The sequence below is a fragment of the Oncorhynchus nerka genome, linkage group LG9a, assembly GCF_034236695.1.
Source record: "Oncorhynchus nerka isolate Pitt River linkage group LG9a, Oner_Uvic_2.0, whole genome shotgun sequence".
In the NCBI taxonomy this organism is placed as follows: Eukaryota; Metazoa; Chordata; class Actinopteri; order Salmoniformes; family Salmonidae; genus Oncorhynchus; species Oncorhynchus nerka.
In genome coordinates this window covers 55959054-55980149 of record NC_088404.1, presented here as the reverse complement: position 1 = coordinate 55980149, position 21096 = coordinate 55959054, and the positions used below count along the sequence as shown (strand labels likewise).

At 41.1% G+C, this 21096-nt stretch overlaps 2 protein-coding genes and 1 long non-coding RNA gene across 7 annotated transcripts in view; 2 read left to right on the top strand and 1 right to left on the bottom strand.

The window, feature by feature from the left end:
- Positions 1-2: 2 nt before the first annotated feature.
- Positions 3-2828, bottom strand: ppib (peptidylprolyl isomerase B (cyclophilin B)). Its single transcript, XM_029668686.2, has 5 exons — positions 2630-2828; positions 967-1080; positions 775-868; positions 500-684; positions 3-398 (listed from the first exon to the last, which is right to left on the bottom strand). Exons 1-5 carry the CDS (start codon positions 2762-2764, stop codon positions 276-278), a joined length of 651 nt encoding a protein of 216 aa, XP_029524546.2. The 5' UTR covers positions 2765-2828; the 3' UTR covers positions 3-275.
- A 426-nt stretch (positions 2829-3254) lies between these two features.
- On the top strand, positions 3255-13292 carry LOC115134565 (uncharacterized). Of its 3 annotated transcripts, none has more exons than XR_003864339.2 (4): positions 3255-3445; positions 4216-4289; positions 4382-4523; positions 4675-13292. It is a non-coding gene; the product is annotated as an uncharacterized LOC115134565 (long non-coding RNA). The 3 variants fall into 3 exon arrangements; XR_003864338.2 differs by having other exon boundaries at positions 3255-3585; XR_003864337.2 differs by having other exon boundaries at positions 3274-4289.
- Positions 13293-14847: 1555 nt separating this feature from the next.
- bbs4 (Bardet-Biedl syndrome 4) overlaps positions 14848-21096 on the top strand; it is a 20461-nt gene continuing 14212 nt past the window's right edge. The window contains exons 1-7 of one of the 3 annotated variants that reach the window (XM_029668683.2): positions 14849-15264; positions 16221-16272; positions 17627-17706; positions 18765-18828; positions 18961-19072; positions 19313-19385; positions 19545-19598. In XM_029668683.2, coding sequence (XP_029524543.1) covers positions 15241-15264; positions 16221-16272; positions 17627-17706; positions 18765-18828; positions 18961-19072; positions 19313-19385; positions 19545-19598 — 459 coding nt within the window. In that variant the 5' untranslated portion in view covers positions 14849-15240. Of the gene's footprint in view, positions 15265-16220; positions 16273-17626; positions 17707-18764; positions 18829-18960; positions 19073-19312; positions 19386-19544; positions 19599-21096 lie in introns of all 3 variants that reach the window. The other 2 variants (XM_029668685.2, XM_029668684.2) reach the window with 2 other exon arrangements.

Sequence of the window (21096 nt, the reverse complement as noted above, 5' to 3'; positions counted from 1 at the left end):
TCTTAACAAAACCTGGATCCTTTATTGAAGATGTATCCTTTACAAAATGAGCAGGTATCAGCTGCACAACAACCATACTGGAATGCCTGTTTGGAAATGGACCCAGTATGCCTTTGCGTTGATCTGGCACTTAACTTCAATGGGCAGCTTCTGCTACCAGGACAACCCGCGCAGGAGCCCCACTACAGGACCCCAGTGGTAAACAAAACAGAAAATTCAATGGTCTACCTACACCCCACAGTCCTGCTCCCCCATTTAATAAAGTTGACTTGTTTTTACTCCTTAGCAATCGCGAAGGGCTTCTCCACCTCAATCTTGCCACAGTCGTGGATGGACACGTCTTTGAGGGGCTTGTCCCGGCCGTCTGTCTTTGTGCCCTCGATCTTCTTCACCACATCCTGTAGGGGAACAATACCGCGAGTGAGGGGTATGCAAACAGATTCAGCTGCAGGGGGAGGTGTGTATTTGTTCTGTGTTGGGGTTGGTGGGGAGTACTCACCGTGCCTTCCAAGATTTTGCCAAAAACCACGTGCTTGCCATCCAACCAAGGTGTCTGAATGGTGGTGATAAAGAACTGGGAGCCGTTGGTGTCCTTGCCAGCGTTGGCCATGCTCAGCCAGTAAGGTCCGTAGTGCTTCAGCTTGAAGTTCTCATCAGGGAAGCGATCTCCGTAGATGCTCTTGCCTTCAGGGAAACAAGGATATTGACGATAATCAATATTTGCATTGATGCCCATACCATTATTGGTAGTTATACATCAATAATTCCCCTCACCGCCAGTGCCATCTCCTCTGGTGAAGTCACCACCCTGGATCATGAAATCCTTGATAACTCTGTGGAACTTGCTGCTTTTGTAACCAAATCCTTTCTGTGGAGACAAGAAGCAATGCATTAGTGAGTACCTCAATGGTTCTACCATAACATATCCATTTGCTAAATCGATACCCTGGGTATAAAAAGACTCACCTCTCCAGTTGCTAGTGTAACGAAGTTCTCAACTGTCTTGGGTACCGTTTTCCCAAACAACCCAATGACAATTCGGCCAACATCCTCATCTCCAATTCTGATGTCGAAATAAACCTGTTAAGGGAAAGCATGAGTAAATGGGTTAGCAGGAATTCTCAAAGGCAACTTGTTCTCATCCTGGAATGGCATCCCTTGAGCACTACAGATAGGCCATCATGGAACTCAAGTGACATTTGAGAGAGAAATGTCTATGCATTTACATTATTTTTTCCCCCAGAAGACCACTGATGGTGTGCACATCTTACAGTGGCGTGTATTCATGGATGCTACGCTTCACTGGAATAGAAAAATATACATCTTCTGTCCCGCGTTTCATAATGTTCCTTCAGTTCTCAAGAGGCTGAATGTAGCTCACCGGAAATAGCATCTGAGCAAGTGAAACAGCGCCTCTACGTGTTGGCCATCTGATGCTGTCTGGCCCAAACGACTAACATTGTTGCCGCACATAGCATTGCATGGAATGCAAGGAAAGCCAGCGAGCATTTCGCCTACCATGATAAACAAAAAAAAAAGTATCAAATTAGGGTTGAACTAAGCTAACCTTGGCCTGAGAGGATGGAAGTTCAATATGTAGCAGGTAATGTTAACTAGCTAACGTTGCCCATGAATTAAAGTTATCCTAGAGCAAGCATTTTAGCCAGGTAGCCGTAGACAGAGCGTGTACTGTAGGACAGGGAGTTCGTTTCTTCTACATGTAAGTGGATAGCATTGGCATTTCCCATTGATTTTACCCACGCATCGCTACTGCTTAGAGTAGCAGTAAACCAAAACAGTTTTTGGTGTTTCATTTAAAGGTTTTGGAGGAAGACTCCGCCCAGACATGCTTGGCAGTAAGGATTGTTTGAAAGGTTGTGATTTGCAACAAAACCGGTTTCTTAGTTCTCATTTAACCATTAGCTGCAGTAGGTTGTCCGGAAATGTGATTATGGAAGTAACATGCTAACTACATTGCCTATAACCGGTCAAACCCAATGCTTCAAACGCAAAAATGACTTCCAATTACGTGTGCACGTTTTTTCTTTAGACTCGTGAATGGGCTCCCGAGTGGGGCAGCGGTCTAAGGCATTGCACCAGTGTTAGAGGCATCACTACAGACCATGGGTCGATGCCGGGCTGTAGCACAACCGGCCGTGATCGTGAGTCCCGTAGGGCGGTGCACAATTGGCCCAGCCTCGTCCTGGTTAGGGTTTGGCCGGTGTAGGCCATCATTGTACATATTTTTGTTTTTGACTTACCTAGTTAAATAAAGGTTATAAGGTTATAATAAAAACAATCGCTGACGACGTTGGGCGCAGTCACACGTAGCTCCAAGCCGAATAAGTGGACGTGGCCTAGTTAACTACAGCAGCTAAAAAATTTTTTTTTTTTACCTAGCTAGTTAAGGCCTGTATTTCGTGCAAGCATCGAGGCCGTGCATTAACTAGTAACTAACCGCTGCATCGCATTTCGCCGAGTTCGTTTAATTGTATCACGTCTTATGACATTGTAGTTGGCAATATTTTAGACCTGAAAAGTCAGACAGCACAAAACGGTTTCTTACTGCAAATGTTAGTTGTGCACAAAAAAAAATCCCTCCCGTCTTTCGACTTGCTAGATACCTTACCTTGGCCGTGACTTTTGGGCCCTTCTGTTTCTCGTCAGCGTCTGATCCGCTCGGGAAGAGCAGAAATATCACCGACCCAACGATGACCGTGACCGCAACCAAAAACTTCATCCTTCTCTCGCAGATTCGAACCATGAACAAGAAAAGTGTAGCCGTGGCGGCCCTAATGTACGTGTATGTGCCGGGGGAAAAGTGGGTATATCCGGGGTGGAGACAGCTGCCTTTACGCAGGCCTTTACCCTCCGCCCATGATATCCAATTGGAGGAGGTGCGGTTTTAATCTAGCCAAAATAAAACGTTTTACTATGATTGGTTTAGTCTGCACATTATGCAATGTATAACCCAATCATGGATGGATACGCGTAATGCGCACATAAAGACACATCCGTGAATTCGATTATCTGGCCCGGGTTGGTCCCTACCCCATTGAAGTTTACATTTAAAATAGTTTAAAGAGCGACTGCCCCTAAAAAAACAGCGATGTGGCATTGATATGAGTCAAACATTTATTCTAGTGTCAAACTAGACTACAAAGTGTTAAAATAATAATTTTGTTCATGAAGTCAGTCTTGTCTGAAACCGAGTTTAGAACCTCGGGGCATCACACAGAGTAAATGAAGGTTGGGTTTCGATTACAATTATGTCAATAAATCATGCCCCTTTTGTCAAACTCCACGTGTAAATTGCCCCTCCCACTTCGTTTCCTTTCATGGATTGGAACTCAATGGTTTCTTCGTCCTAAACCAAAGCGATCATGGCCGTTTGAGACTGAAAAGCCCTATACGGATTCACCATGCAATTTCAGCTAGGTTGAAGGTGGGTAATATTTTAAGGATGCACACCAAACAACTATGGTTTGCATGCCCTGCAGAAGGACTCCATCATGCAAGTTTTATTCCGTTGGTCCCCAGTGGATGTCAGTATACCGGCCGACCATAGACTGCTGGTTATGTACGGTCAGTATATTTTGATAACCACTATCACAGCTGACACAGCTAGCTAATGTCAGCCTACCTCAATACAACTCGGATTTGGCTTGGAAAAAAATAACATTTCAAAAGAAGACAAATACTTACTTAAATACAATCATTTTGTTATGATTGCGATGTCGCCATACTAACTTCAGCTGCAGATTTGAAGGGACCGCTGTATTTTAGCTAGCTAACATTAGCATTGTTAGCTATTTTTGACAAACTTTGATAGTAACAGTAATGAGTTGCAACCGATCTAAAGTAAATTTGACATAATTATTGCAAAGTTGTTTGCTACTAATTATTTGCCTACTTTGGCAATGTCATATTGCCATGCCACTCGAAATTAGTGTAATTTAGACGAAACAGTCACATTAGCTTCTGAGGCGCAACCCATGTCTTCTAGGGCACAAATAAATATTGGAGGCAGTAATGGCGATACTAGCTAACTCATGTCTGACTACAACAGTGTCCCAACTAGTAGTAACAAACTCAGTCAATCTACATCTGTAAAGCATAGAAGTAGCTTTCAAACGAGATTACCTTATTTCTCGAGCTGTGTTTATAATTTAGGTAGGATGACAATCGTTGAACCTGTTTTTCTGTTAAACAAAGGGCATAATTGGGTGCCAGACTGATCCCGTGGTCATGAACGGATGTTGGGACCTACCAGAAGGAGCAACGGTGGGGTGGGTATCATAACATGTCCAGCAATGTGATTGCAATGGTTTAGAGACCTCCAAAAATATTTGAATTCACTGTTCACTTGCTTTTTTCACAGCTTGTCAGGCAAGACCTCAGAATAAGTGTTTCACAACAAGTACTCTTGTGACACCTCATCCATTGTTGCCAGTCTCCCTCAACTCTGATGAAAAGGACACGCGGCATGAGGCCTCTGACGACACAGATGGCTTCATCGACAGGTAATGTTTGTGAAAAGTTCATTTTTTTATAAATACCTGGCTAATTCCCCAGTTAAGTAGAGTCATTTTGGTTGTGAAGTGCATTAGCAAAAAGCTTTGTCCTTTAGAACAAAATGCAATTTACCACATGGCTGTCTATTATATCACCCAGTCACAGGCACTTCCAGTCAACACCACCTAATAAGATTGGCTGCTGCAGTTGTTTGAGAGATGTCCAGTTTGCAGCTGAACATGCAGCATAGAGAAGACAAGCAAGGGGTCCCTCATCAGCATCATGCAGACATGCCCTCACAGTGAGCATTGTGGCTGACAAGTATCCGACCAGCGACCTTCACTTGTCAGCGGCAACAGCTTTCACAGGATCATCATCAAATCAAATCAAATTTATTTATATAGCCCTTCGTACATCAGCTGATATCTCAAAGTGCTGTACAGAAACCCAGCCTAAAACCCCAAACAGCAAACAATGCAGGTGTAAAAGCACGGTGGCTAGGAAAAACTCCCTAGAAAGGCCAAAACCTAGGAAGAAACCTAGAGAGGAACCAGGCTATGTGGGGTGGCCAGTCCTCTTCTGGCTGTGCCGGGTAGAGATTATAACAGAACATGACCAAGATGTTCAAATGTTCATAAATGACCAGCATGGTCGAATAATAATAAGGCAGAACAGTTGAAACTGGAGCAGCAGCACAGTCAGGTGGACTGGGGACAGCAAGGAGTCATCATGTCAGGTAGTCCTGGGGCACGGTCCTAGGGCTCAGGTCCTCCGAGAGAGAGAAAGAAAGAGAGAATTAGAGAGAGCATATGTGGGGTGGCCAGTCCTCTTCTGGCTGTACAAATACAAACAATTTCTGTAAACTGACATTAGTTGTTGCTTATTTTCTACTTCTTAGTTGCGTATAATGTCCAGGGCATAACCTAGCCTGGTTGAACCAGCCTGATCCCTGTGTTCACCATTCTATTTCACTTCAAATTTTATATCTGAAGTGAAATAGAAAAGGTGAATGGAGCAATCAGGATATTTCTACCAAGCTAATCATAACCACCATTGGTAATGTAATCAGTGCTGTGTGTGTGACCGACCAGTATCTTTGAGGGACCAGTAGCTGATCTACGCTACTATGTCCATCAATAGGGCTCTGGCAAAGACCTCACCTCCATCCTCACATCTTGCCTGCTCACCAACAGTCTTTGATGGGGAGAACAGAATTAGGTTTAGGCTGACCTGTTTAAACTTCAACATAGGTGAGATCTGACACAAATCCCCCTCTTCAAAGGGGGTGACACTCTAGACCCAAACTGCTACAGATCTATATCTATTCTACCCTGCCTTTAAGGTCTTTAAAAGCCAAGTTAACAAACAGATTACCGACCATTTCGAATCTCACCGTTCCTTCTCTGCTATGCAATCTGGTTTCAGAGCTGGTCATGGGTGCACCTCAGCCACGCTCAAGGTCCTAAACAATATCATAACCGCCATCAATAAGACATTACTGTGCAGCCGTATTCATTGACAGAGTTGAAAGCCTTAGCCATGTCGATCACAACATTCTTATTGGCAGACTCAACAGCCTTGGTTTCTCAAATAATTGCCTCGCTTGGTTCACCAACTACTTCTCCGATAGAGTTCAGTATGTCAAATCGGAGGGCCTGTTGTCCGAACCTCTGGCAGTCTCTATGGGGGTGCCACAGGGCTCAATTCTCGGGCCGACTCTCTTCTCTGTATACATCAATGATGTCGCTCTCGCTGTTGGTGATTCTTTGATCCACCTCTACGCAGACGACACCCTTCTGTATACCTCTGGCCCTTTGTTGGACACTGTGTTAACTAACCTCCAGATGAGCTTCAATGCCATACAACTCTCCTTCCGTGGCCTCCAACTGCTCTTAAATGCAAGTAAAACTAAATGCATGCTCTTCAACCGATCGCTGCCCGCACCTGCCCGCCCGTCCAGCATCACCACTCTGGACTGTTCTGACTTATATATATATATATATATATATATATTCTAACTACAAATACCTAGGTGTCTGGTTAGACTGTAAACTCTCCTTCCAGACTTACATTAAATATCTCCAATCCAAAATTAAATCTAGAATCGGCTTTCTATTTCGCAACAAAGCATCCTTCACTCATGCTGCCAAACATACCCTTGTAAAACTGACCATCCTACCGATCCTCGACTTCAGCTATGTCATTTACAAAATAGCCTCCAACACTCTACTCAACAAACTGGATGCAGTCTATCACAGTGCCATCCGTTTTGTCACCAAAGCCCCATATCCTACCCACCACTGCGACCTGTATGATCTCGTTGCTTGGCCCTCACTTCATACTCGTCGCCAAACCCACTGGCTCCAGGTCATCTACAGGTCCCTGCTAGGTAAAGCCCCACATTATCTCAGCTCACTGGTCACCATAGCAGCACCCACCCGTAGCATGCGCTCCAGCAGGTATATCTCACTGGTCACCCCCAAAGCCAACACTTACTTTGGCCGCCTTTCCTTCCAGTTCTCTGCTGCCAATGACTGGAACGAACTGCAAAAATCTCTGAAACTGGAGACTCTTACCTCCCTCACTAGCTTTAAGCACCAGCTTTCAGAGCAGCTCACAGATCACTGCACCTGTACATAGCTCATCTGTAAATATCCCATCCAATCTACCTCATCCCCATAATGTATTTATTTATTTATTGCTCCTTTGCACCCCAGTATCTCAACTTGCACATTCATCTTCTGCACATCCTACCACTCCAGTGTTTAATTGCTTTATTGTAATGACTTTGCCACCATGGCCTATTTATTGCCTTACCTCACTTATCCGATCTCATTTGCACATGCTGTATATAGACTTTTCTACTGTATTATTGATTGTATGTTTGTTTATTCCATGTGTAACTGTGTTGTATGTGTCAATGCTTTGCTTTATCTTGGCAGGTCGCAGTTGCAAATGAGAACTTGTTCTCAACTAGCCTACCTGGTTAAATAAAGGTGAAATTAAAAGAAAAAAAACATAGTATATCTAACTGCCATTGGTAATAGAACAGTGACTGTATGTGTCCACAGAAACATGGATGGGGGCTGCACATGGAGACTTGCAAGATTATGGTATGAAGTCCAGACTGACAGACAGGCTTGATACTTGTCTCTGAATGGAGAGACCTGGCACTCTGCATTCAACTTTTACTTGCATTGTCTTTTATTATTTAAATGAATAGTGTCAGTCATTATGGGGAGGGGAAAACCCTGTATGTTCTGCACCAGAGAACTCCTGTTGTATACAGGACACCACACAGGAAGGTATGACCACTCACTTTTGCCAAGGCAGCCCCATTACCACCAGACATAATGCAGATGGGCACAGTATCTGTATCGGCTGGTAATGACCAAAGATGAAGGTGCACATTGTTATATTCTTAGAACACTGTTTCTATGGTATTATGTAGGCCTACAGACTTGTTTATTCTACCTGGATCTGTTACTACATTTCAAAATGATCAAGATAGACTATCTTAAGGCAGGCTAACTATTTTGAATGCACTGGTGGGAGTAGAAGGTGATACAGATGCAGCTGTCCATGCAGCTGTTCAAGTTACTCACATTGGACACTGGGAAGCACAGATGACAGAAATAAATGCGGGAGAGTTCTTCACAACTGCATTGGTTGTTTGGCACTGAATTAAAAGACAAAGGAACTCAGGTATTTAACAAGGCAATTGGTTGCAGGTGCGCACAGAGACAGTGTTGCCAACTTAGCTACTTTGTCGTTATATTCAGACCCCTCTAGCGACAAATAAAAAACCACTAGAGACAAATCTAGCAACTTTTTCTGGTGTTATTGGAGACTGACGTGAAAGCACGTATCGTTCTTACTCTTCTCAACGAGTAGCAGGTGCTGCCCCACCGTCCCAAAGCACTCACAGGCGGCCAAGTCCTCGCCAGCAGTCCCTCCCAGCTGCAGTCAGAGCAGGAGATGTTCACCCCTCCTCGTCCAGACTGCAAATGAATCGTGCATGCGGGAAGCCGCCCCTGGCTTACATTAAAAAAATACAATTAACCTGAATTAGGGCCAGACTAGTTACCATAATTTTCTCACATTGCCATTGACAGTTTTTTCTATTGTCTCTTTTTGGTCCATTTAGATTGTTAATGTAGCTTGTATACAAAAAAATGTTATGGTGAAAAATGTTAATGTTTTCCTGTGACTTGTTGTAGGCTCCTAAGTGGACTATAGGTTAAAAACCAAACCACATTAAGAAAACTAAAACACATAAAATAAAAAAACGAAGTAACTCCGCCAGAGTGTCTATTTTGGGTCACTTTTGCCAGTCCTAAGCCCGGATAAATGAGGAGGGTTGAAATTGTGACATTTAAAAAAAAACAAGAATCGACAGACGAAAGTTCATTTGTAGTTCTAAACATATTTAGGGTGTTTTTTACTCACTTTTTGTCTCTCCCACAGCGTCCATCACAATTACGTTCACATGGCCAATTATGCAAATTAGGTGATGATGTAATTTAGTGACTTTTAGGACAGCCAATAACTACTTTCCTAACTGAGGAGTTGGCAACACTGCAAGCCAGTCATCCTCACTACAAGCCCTCTGCCTCAGCACTGCATTACACATTCCTTTCAGGTGACTGTTTTAAAAGATCAGGAACCAGTAGCTAGGTGAAACAAAAAAGCTGGGCCAGATGAATCATTCGAACAAAAATAATTAGCCAGCCAGCTAACATTAGCTAGCTAGCCAAGCCAAAAAGATTTGACCTGCCAGTCCATCTGCAAATCTGTGGGTCAAAACCACCAGAAATATGCAATAAAACTCAATGTTATCAAAAACAATTAAAAACACTTAAATGCACATAGAGCTCTCTGCTTAGGCTGCTGCCATGGCAACAACATAGCTGTAATATAGAAGTACGTTTGAAAAACCTAGCAACTTGGGTGTGTTCATTCATTCATTCATTCTGGAGTGCACTCTGGGCGTTGTCAGATTGTTTGTAAATTCAGAGCGTTCAGTCTGTCCAAGGAGTTGGGTTGATCCAAGCGTTCTGACCTCAACCTCAGTCAAGCACCAAAGCTAACAGGCTAACGTTGGTTAGCTTGCTAGCTACGTCCAGACCAGTGGCGATTTGAACATGTAAATCTTGGTGGGGAAAACTCAAACATAAAAAAAAAATGCATTCCAGCAAAAACACAACACTAAAAAATACATTAGTTGCACTATAACGGTGGCAAGCGGTGCCCACAAACTGTTAAGGCCTACATAAAGCTGTCCCAACAGCAGAGCTTTCTTTCCAGCACAATGGAGTGAATCCTTACCACCGCTACACCTGGCTGTCAATAGAGCCTTGTTTGTCAGCGAAACAATTAATTCAGCCTCGTTTAAAAACATAGCTGATGTGGCTGACTTGCTTAAGCAAATATGGTTTCTACTTACAATTGAGATGTACAAAAGATGGCATAAGGGAACGATAAGAGTAATTCCGTAATTTCGATTAAGACATTAATGAGCGAATGACAACGGACATAGTCAATATAGTAACTATGTGTTCGGCACTTTTGAAATGTACAGCAACAGAATGCAGAACGTGGGCTGCTCTTGCAGTATTTAACCTGTACACCAAGTCAGAACCATAGAATAAATAAAGGGAGCAGACAATATTAGATGGCATTAATCAAAAACTGAAGCGGCTAAAGGCTACAAGTGCAGCACCACTGAGTCAGAACAGTAATGTTAGGCGAAATTAATAGGTGAAAATAGACCAAATTATGGGCTACTAACAGCTTACTACACAACATACACTTAGTATTACTTTCTTAGCTACAGTATACATATCTCCCTTGCATATTGCATAATTTATGCAGCAGCATACAAGACATTTTTGGACTAAACTTGGCTTGGGATGTGCTCACTTAAACATGAAGGTGGTGCGGCGGTTATGTCATCAAACTTTGTCAAACACACAGCCACTCCTTTGAATAGCAGGCTACTGGTTGCTTTGCACTGCTTGCAGTCAGCCACTGATTCCTTCCAAACGACTCATTGTTGAATTTGCGATTTCCAACTTGTTGTGTATGTAACGGATGTGAAGCGGCTAGCTTAGTTAGCGGTGGTGCGCGCTAAATAGCGTTTCAATCGGTGACGTCACTTGCTCTGAGACCTTGAAGTAGTAGTTCCCCTTGCTCTGCAAGGGCTGTGGCTTTTGTGGAGCGATGGGTAACGATGCTTCGTGGGTGACTGTTGTTGATGTGTGCAGAGGGTCCCTGGTTCACACCCGGGTATGGGCGAGGGGACGGTCTAAAGTTATACTGTTACATTGGTGCCATGACCCGGATCACTGGTTGCTGCGGAAAAGGAGGAGGTCAAAAGGGGGGTGAGTGTAACGGATGTGAAACGGCTAGCTTAGTTAGCGGTGCTGCGCGCTAAATAGCGCTTCAATTGGTGATGTCACTTGCTCTGAGACCTTGAAGTAGTAGTTCCCCTTGCTCTTCAAGGGCCGCGGCTTTTGTGGAGCGATGGGTAACGATGCTTCGTGGGTGACTGTTGTTGATGTGTGCAGAGGGTCCCTGGTTCACGCCCGGGTATGGGCGAGGGGACGGTCTAAAGTTATACTGTTACATGTAATCTTTATGGCCGATGAGCACCGATACGCTTTATCTATAATTTCTCTTCATATGACAAGGATTAAAGAGCATTTGCCAGTAGATTGTCAACTTGATTCATGATGATGATTCCTAGCTAAGACTTTGAAAGTAAGATGTTGACATGATCAGTCCAATCAAAACTACTGTTCATATAATCTGATTTGACGTCATTTTACCTGTGGCCAATGATCTTGAGCTTTCTTGGAAGGGCACTTGTAATGTAACTTTATGGCAGGACCCAAAGAGCAGAAATTTTGGATGTCTATTATTTCTCTTTCTCTAAGAACATACACTTTGCGATGACGTTGTGTCCTCATGAGTGACTGAACCAATCACGGCGTAATGTTCCTCTTTTTTGCTGGCACGCCCCACCACCACAGAAAGCACTGAGCTATGCTGAAACGCCTGCATTTTGGAGCTGCCTTACTCAAGAAAACAAATAATAGAACATGAGTGTATGCAGCTTTATTAACTCAGTGATATAAATCTTTTTTGACATTGTTTGTAAACTGATATGTGACACGTATTAATTCCAAAATAACATGCAAAACATGCAAGCCCTCTTTTTTTTGTGCTAAAAATATGGGGCTCAAAACAGCACAGTTACCAACGCTCAAGAAAACATGAAAACAGCCTAACAGGCTCTGCCCCACCTACCCTGAATGACGGGTCACCACTGGTATAGACACAAATGAGAGAACACCTCACTCTGACTATTTTACTCGCTGTAGCAGAGCTGGTTAGGCTCCAATCCTCTCATAGGTTTTCTATCGAGGAATACTCAATTGCAGCAATCAGAACAGTCAGAGTGGATCTGAATGAAAGGATACACTAAAAAAGAGCCTATTCTTATTCTACTGTACAGCATTTTTTATAATCAAATCATAGAAAGTTCAGTATACACATGTGTCAAAAGGGGAATGCACATGATGCAAGGCCATCAGAAGCACTGGCAGACTCTGGATGCTACTATATTCTTGTTTCAGGGCAATAGCCTACACCACATACAGTTGGCTACTGTGCCAGAGCCATACAGTATATACATAATTGAAATCTTGACATGATGCCTTAATTCCTGGGATAGATCAATAATTGCACCAATGCATCCCATCCAAAAATGAGAATGTTCCTCAACAGGGAAACCCCTTGCAAGGTTACATGATGGAATAAGAGTTTGTCTTATGACCATTTTAAGTGGATTTATAAACCATTATTCACCCAAGCTTTTAATAATAGGCTTACAATTTGGAAAGCATGAATGACTTTCACAATGTTAACCATAACTTTTTATTATAGGTTCTAAAAATGTTTAATTGATGGTTAAAGTAATTGCCCTATTTTCAAATGCACCATTAAATTATTTAACAATTGTAAGTATTTTTTTGATGTGGAAACATTGTGAACCCGTTTTTGCGATTGGGCCTGTGCATCCGACTCCAGAGCCCTTTATTGCAGAGTTGTGTCAATGAGGTGGTCTTACATGGTTTGTGCAGGCTGAGATATGGTGCGTTGGGTTGCTATCGGAAACGGAAACATTTTAACCAGCATGGTAACAAACATTCGTTGTTGCACCCCGCAATTACCACCAGTTACATGTTATTACAGTGTCACTATACAATACTTGTTACAGGGTAATTACATTGAATAAGGACCCCTTAAAATGAAGCATTACCAAAATACCTGATTCAATAAAAAAAAATATATATATGAGTGCCTTCTAAATTTCACAATAAATTGAATACCTGAATTTCTACCAAAATCACTGAACTACATTAATTATTTGTCCGTGTCAGTAAAAGGTTTCATGTGCTATAATTCAGATATGTCACAACTTCCGCCGAAGTCGGTTCCTCTCCTTGTTCGGGAGGCGCTCGGCGTCGCCGGTCTTCTAGCCATCATCGATTCACTTTTCCTTTTGTCTTGTCTTCCCACACACCTGGTCTCATTTCCCTCATTACATGTTGTGTATTTAACCCTCTGTTCCCCCCATGTCTTTGTGCGGAAGTGTTTATTGTAAGTGCATGTGCACGGTTTCTCTGGTGCGAGACGGGTTTTGTATCTATTTGTTTGTTGTTCTGGTTTCTGGTGGTTTTTATGAATAAAACTGCTCCGTTGATTACCCAGTTTTGCTCTCCTGCGCCTGACTTTCCTGACGCCAGTTACGCGCTCCTTTACAAGATAATATCTGATGGATTAGAAAAATCCCTAAAGTTTCGAGTATCTTCATCCTTTGTCCAACTGTTGCATTTATTGGAATTGTTTTTAAAACCTAAAACCTACCGTTGCTACTGAAAGGCTGTAAGGTTGATCTTCCCACTGTTATTGATCTAGATGAATGTTGGGAATATATTAATAGACAAGGCAGTGACTTTGGATGGAAAGTTGGAAAGTTTGCTGAGGAGAGTTGGAGGTTGGCCCTTCTGTGGTGATGGGAGATGTTCCTCCATGTTTACTCCTGGATCCTGTTGATCTAATCTTAGTAGAAAGAAAAAATATATTGTTCAGAAGGGAGTGGCATAGGGGAACTGGTAGACAATTACATTAGTAGAAGCTTTAATCGTTTTTAAAAATCAAGGACCCCATGGGCCAAAATCCACCCAACTTATTGTGGGAAGCTTGTGGAAGGGCTACCCAAAACATTTGACCCAAGTTAAACAATTTAAAGGCAATGCTACCAAATACTAATTGAGTGTATGTAAACTTCTAACCCACTGGGAATGTGATGAAATAAATAAAAGCTGAAATAAGTAATTCTCTCTACTATGATTCTGACATTTCACATTCTTAAAATAAAGTGGTGATCCTAACTGACCTAAGACAGGGAATTTTTACTAGGATTAAATGTCAGGAATTGTGAAAAACAGAGTTTAAATGTATTTAGCTAAGGTGTATGTAAACTTCTGACTTCAACTGTATATGCCCTCCAAAGAAGGGTTTGTTAGAAGTTAGTAGGCCTCTTCCTTATTGTCTTTGTGTTTCTGCTGGTCAGAGGGAGAATGTGCTCCGTGTTAAACTAATGGGGGCAAGAAATTTGATTATTTTTTTCTCTCTCAAGAAAAGGGTGCTATTGAAAGGAGTGATTACTGGGGCACCAGTAAATGTAAAAGTTGACCAACTAAAGGGGAAGATTCCTGGTGTTTGTGATGCTCGTCGTTTGGTGCGACGCAGACAGGGTGGTGTGAATGGTGAAACAGAAGAGTCATTGTCTGTTCTTTTGAGATTTGATATTGTCTTTGCCCAACAAAGTGATGTTAGGATATTAAAGTTATCCTGTATGAGATTTTGTGCTGAATACCTAACGTTGTTACAGGTGTCAAGGTTATGGGCATGTGGCAGCAGTGTGTAGGAGGGAGGTTCCTAGGTGTGAGAATTGTGCAGGAGGGCATGAGACAAAGGAATGTGTGGCATTGGGGAAAGTAGTTTGTTAATTGTAGGGGTGCCCATGGGGCTGGGGATCAGAAATGTCCCGTGCGAGAGAGGCAGGTTGAGGTTTCCAGGTTAGTGCAGAAGTTGTCATATGCTGAGGTAGTGAAGAAAGTAGAGGAAGATGGGTCAAGGGGGAGGGTTCCTGAGAGGAGTGCTGTGAGTAGTAGATCTGTACCAGTACAGAGGGATTGGCCAACAAGTGATATATGTTTCAGTAAGATTGGATTTTTAGCATTTATAGAAATAGTTATCAACTGTACTAGGGATGGAACATAAATCGCAAAAAATTGAGGTTTTGGTGGCAGCTGCAGAGAGGTATTTGGGTGTATGAGACTTGACATCAGAAGAGTTACAGGGTTTGGTGGTGTCCCATCCTTTCACTGGTGGTGTCCCATCCTTTCAAGTTGTTGGCCTGAGGTAGGACTAAATAGATTAAAATAGTGGAGTAGGGTGGTGTTACATTTTATAATTTAAAAAAATGTGAGTGCAGTGTTAGATGGTAGGGTATTTGTTTGTTTATTTTTTCAACGAAAGTATAAGGGAGTTGTACTCCAGTCTAGTAGCTGGCGGTAATGCAACATTTTAATGGACGCCAACTGCCGTTAAACCTCATCAAAGAAGAAGAATCCGACCATAGAAGTAAACATGGCAGACGACAATCCCGTAGCGGTAAGCCATTTAATTATAACAATTTAACAAATTGCCATTGCACAATTGCATTTAGTTGTGTTATATGCAGCATTTATTTAGCGAATAGAGCAGTATATCCATTATTTTAGCCTTAACTGATAGAAAGTTTGACTTGCCTTGCAAGATTTATAAAGGTGCGTGTTGTATCGAGAAGATGCGTCCTACCTCGAGATACGTCCCCCTGCTCCCCATGTAGCCTCCAAAAATAATGATTTTCTGATAAATATTGTAGACTTAAATAACAAATGTACACTTATGTAATTTCAGCGTGTGCACCTCTTCTTTGTAGACTTAGTTCTCAATCACTTTGGCTAAATAAAGGTAGCATAAATAAAATATGCAATGCATACTGATTTTATTTTAATCATCAGTTAGATTTGTTGAGGCTTGTACAGATAACTTTTAATTGATTGCATCTATTATGCCGTGAAGCTCTATTTTGCTTTTCTGCTCCAACTAAACAACACTGCATGTTAGTCATGTCATGTGTCAATATGAATACTACTGTAATTGCACTCAGGGTGAATTAACCCATATTGCACTTGTGTCATTCTGAAAGATGTATAAAGTAGCCTTGTGTCAGGAATACTGTAGTTAAAATATTGATTTATGCGTCAAACAGTTGGCCTATGACTTTGTTTTGGATGTAATTTGGTTACTTTGACTGAAAGACACAGTTCCATTTCCTCCCCCCAGGACTGAGATGAGTTACAAGTGGCATGGGCCACAATATACTTCATTATTTTGTATTATCTACAGGTTAAAGGAACAGTTCACTCAAACTATCTTTTAATAAGTTGTTCATTAGTCCACTGTTCATACAATCCCCCCAAAATGTGCATATCAAGTTATCAAGATAGAGAACTTTCAGTATAGAGCAAAAAATGTGATGATGATGTGTTTTGTAACACATGGTTTGTGCGTGTCTTTCCCAGGATGTTCAACTGCCTCCAGCTTCTGAAATCAGGAAGCCTCGTCCTAAAAAAGGTTTGTTGTTCAAACCCATATTGAAGCCTCCTAGATTGACATTACTGACAAATATGCTAACTATTTTACACTGAGAGAGAAATGTACAACATTTAGCTTGAAAGTTGAACTATCTTACCAAGCATTCCAATTTCCCAGAGACATGTTCTTTGATGTAAACTGTTCTACAGTAGCCATTATCCCTTTATTTTCTGAAGTATATAGGCCTACAGCTCTGATGTGAGCTGTAGCTGCCACTATTCAATTACACAGATTTTATTCAGTCTGTCCCATTTTCATTGCACTGAATACAAACATTACAGGTGACTACTTCATGGGTATATTTAATCCACACTAAAGGTTTAGTAAAGATATACATGTATATTGTTTGCATGCATTAGAAACACATGTTTTTGACGAGGTCTCTTTTTGTCCACTGTGTGTCATTATTGAGCAGGTTCATTTCCCTTTGAAGAGGATTAGACCAAAATAGATCAGCTTTAGCTAAACCAGATTTGGTAGCTGCCTGGAAGGCAAGGCTGTGTTGGTCAATTCACTTTGCTTCCTTAGTGCCTTTGATGTCCTGGAAATAACTTTTTAAACATATGTTGTTTCCAATCAGAGCGGTGGATCAACCTTTGATTTAGAGTTATGGTTGCTTAAAGGTCCAATGCAGCCGTTTTTATCTCAATATAAAATGATTTCTAGGTAACAATTATGTGTCTTACTGTGGTTTTCAATTAAAATGGTCAAAAATGAAATAAAATAGCTTCTTAGCAAAGAGCAATTTCTCAAACAAGAATTTAGCTGAATGTTTGGGAGGAAATACAACATTCTCAATGGAATAACATTGTATACAATGAAGACAAACTGACATTAATGATCTTGGCAAGATCTGAGTCAGGAGGGAAAAACAGAAAACTAGCTGTTATTGGCAGCTAGGTGATACCTGGTGATATCACCAGGCAGGCCAAAACTTCATCCCACGAAAACAGGCTGAAATTTCAGGCAGTCTTTTCAAACAGCTCTTACACTAAAAGGGCATTATCATTTTCACGATTTCAGTTATATTCCATCTTCATAGTGTGAAAACATATATAAAACACAAGAAAATCATATTTTTGACTGCATTGGGTCGTTAAGACAGTTGTTCATAGCTCCTGAGATATTTCTAAGTTATATTCTTCAAGAATCAATTGGTATATCATTCATTGAGTAATTATTGAATGGCAGTAACTATTGCAGATTGCACCTCTAAGCTATTTATAAGTCATATTCTTTCAAATCAAGCAGCATATTTAATGAATTGAAATGACTAGAAATATGACATACGTTTAGATAGGTCTGGGTTTTATCTGCCTTTATTTCTATTCAGCGCCTGAGCTCCCTATTTTGGAGAGAAGAAACTGGCTCATCCACCTTCACTACATCCGTAAAGACTATGAGACCTGTAAGGTAGGAGGACATCTGTTTGTTAGGTCTCTCTCTCTGAGAGAAAAAGTGTCATGTTAACAGTGTTTTGGGAGCAGGGAACTACATGTATTTAACCAGTAATTTAACTACATTTTGTAGTAGCTTGGTGGTAGTTGAACTAAATTCAGATATGGGTAGTGTTTTTAGTAGTTCATGACTTTTACTGTAGCAAACTACTCACTAGTTATTTTGCAAAAATAAAATATGGATGACGTAGGAAAGAATTTCCTTTCTGTTTTTGACATCAGACTTTCCTAATTCTCACTTGAAACAGTTTTCGTGTTTAATAGGCTAAATTTAAAATTCTGTTAACATCTGCCTCCAGAGTGATCTGTTCTTGCAATTTGTATTCTATGGCATTCAGATTTAGATATAATTTACTACGTAGTTTGGATGTTTAGTTAATTAAGTAACTGTATTTTTCTTAAAGGCCCAGTGCAGTCAAAAACGTGATTTTTCTGTGTGTTATATATATATATATTTCCACACTGAGGTTAGAATAATACTGTGAAATTGTAACAAAAAGTATGATAATGCCATTTTAGTGTAAGAGCTGTTTGAAAATACCAACTTTTGGCCTTCCTGGTGACATCACCAGGTGGTAATAGACCAATAAGAAAGAGTTCTAAACTCTCTGCCGTTAACGGCTATTCAGTAATACTTTAATTACGTAATTTAATAGGATCTCTATGGTCAGACCACTCGCAGACAGTCATAAGCAAAATTCTTGCTTGAGAATGCTCTTTGCTAAGAAGCTATTTTCGTTTATTTTTGACCATTTTAATTGAAAACAATCACAAGGTACTTAATTGTTACATGTAAATTATTCAATATTGAGGTACAAATGGCTGCATTGGACCTTTAAGGTTAGCTATAGTCTAACTTAACTTCTTCCAGTGTGAAGTAATGGATAGCTTAGTAAAGAATATTTTCACAGTAGCTTCCCCAACACTGCATATAAAGTGTCATTGTAAAACAATGGACAGGAACATGCATTCGTTGAAAGTGTTTAATTTCATGCTGTCCTCTTTTTCATTCAGTCAATCATCAAAGAGCAGCTACAAGAAACCGGGGGGATGTGTGAATATGCCGTCTATGTACAAGGTATGGCGATTGTCTAGCAGAACAGAACCAGTTCAATCGTTACAAGTATATTACAATAGGTCAGGTGTAACTCTGACCAAATGTTAGATTCTCACAGCATGATGGGATGCCTGTCTGTCTTTCTCTGTTCAGCTTTAATCCTTCGCCTGGAAGGGAAAATCCAGCAGTCACTGGACCTGTTCCAGAGCTGTGCAATACTCAACCCTGGCAGCTCGGATAACCTCAAACAAGTGGCCAGATCCCTGTGAGGAGCACACTTTTCGAAAAATCGGGGCCTTTTTATAATTCAAGCTTCAAGGCTGTTTGCTAAGATATTTGCTACCTTTGCGTGTGTTGTGCCCATGCAAGTTATTTCCGAGTACAATTTTTTAACTCTTATTGATCCATGGAAAATTGCTTACTTTCCTAAGTCTGAATCCCAGGTATGTACATATGATTTGGCAATTTAGACATTTTGTTCATTTTTTCTTTTTTTTTCTTCTAGATTTCTCCTTGGTAAGCACAAGGCTGCCATAGAGGTTTACAATGAGGCTTCACAGCTCAATGAGAAAGATTGGGTAAGTAACTTTGGCTTATAAATATACTACTTTGTGAAGAACAGTTTAAAAAAAAATTCAAGTATGAAAAGTTTTATGTATTTATGATCCCCAGATAAGAAATATAGTTTACAGGCTATCACATTTTCAATGCCCGTTTTTCAACCTCTCTACTTGAAGGAGATCAGCCACAACTTAGGTGTGTGCTACATCTATACCAAAGACTTCAACCATGTAAGTTACATCTTTTAGTCCGTCTTGAAAATACACTGAACAGAAATATAAACGCAACATGTCAAGTGTTGGTCCCATGTTTAATGAGCTGAAATAAAAGATCCCAGAAATGTTCCTCAGGCACAAAAATCTTATTTCTCTGAAACGTTTTGCACAAATGTGTGTACAAACCGGTTAGTGAGCATTTCTCCTTTGCCAAGATAATCTATCCACCTGACAGTTGTGGCATATCAAGAAGCTGATAAAACAGCATGATCATTACACAGGTGCACCTTGTGCTGAGGACAATAAAAGGCCACTCTAAAATGTGAAGTTTTGTGTCACAAAAAAATGCCACAGATGTCTCAAGTTTTGAGGGAGCGAGCAATTGGCATGCTGACTGCAGGAATGTCCACCAGAGCTGTTGCCATAGAATTGAATGTTAAATTCTCTACCATAAGCTGCCTCCAACATAGTTTTAGAGAATTTGGCAATAAGTCCAACCGGCTTCACAACCATAGACCATGGGTGTGGGTGAGCGGTTTGCTGATGTCAACATTGTGAACAGAGTGCCATATGGTGGCCGTGGGGTTATTGTATGGGCAGGCATTAGCTATGGACAACGAACCCAATTGCATTTTATCAATGGCAATTTGAATGCACAGAGATACCGTGATGAGATCCCATGTCACAAGGATCTGTACACAATTCCTGGAAGCTGAAAAATGTCCCAGTTCTTCCATGGCCTGCATACTCACTAGCCATGTCACCGATTGAGGATGTTTGGGATGATCTGAATTAGAGGTCAACCGATTAATCGGAATGGCCGATTTCAAGTTTTCATAACAATCGGAAATTGGTATTTTTACACACCTTTATTTAACTAGGCAAGTCAGTTAAGAACACATTCTTATTTTCAATGACGGCCTAGGAACAGCGGGTTTACTGCCTGTTCAGGGGCAGAACGACAGATTTTTACCTTGTCAGCTCCGGGATTCAATCTTGCAACCTTACAGTTAACTAGTCCAACGCTCTAACCACCTGCTTTACATTGCACTCCACGAGGAGCCTGCCTGTTACGCGAATGCAGTAAGAAGCAGTCGTAAGTTGCTAGCTAGCATTAAACTTATCTTATAAAAACAATCAATCAATCATAATCACTAGTTAACTACACATGGTTGATGATATTACTAGTTTATCTAGCGTGTCCGGAGTTGCATATAATCGATGCAACGCAGGGGGATGATTTAACAAAAGCACATTTGCGAAAAAAGCACAATCTTTGCACGACTGTACCTAACCATATACACCAATGCCTTTCTTAAAGTCAATACACAGAAGTATATATTTTTAAACCTGCATATTTCGCTAAAAGAAATCCAAGTTAGAAGGCAATATTAATCAGGTGAAATTGTGTCACTTCTGTTACGTTCATGGCACGCAGAGTCAGGGTATATGCAACAGTTTGGGCCGCCTGGCTCGTTGCGAACTAATTTGCCAGAATTTTACGTAATTATGA

Bases quoted from the DNA above. Each gene is read 5' to 3' on its own strand.
- ppib (XM_029668686.2), bottom strand. From the start codon at position 2,764: ATGGTTCGAATCTGCGAGAGAAGGATGAAGTTTTTGGTTGCGGTCACG. The intron at 869-966 runs GTGAGTCTTTTT...TTGTCTCCACAG, and splicing joins TTACACTAGCAACTGGAGAG to AAAGGATTTGGTTACAAAAG. The intron at 685-774 runs GTGAGGGGAATT...GTTTCCCTGAAG, and splicing joins CAGAGGAGATGGCACTGGCG to GCAAGAGCATCTACGGAGAT.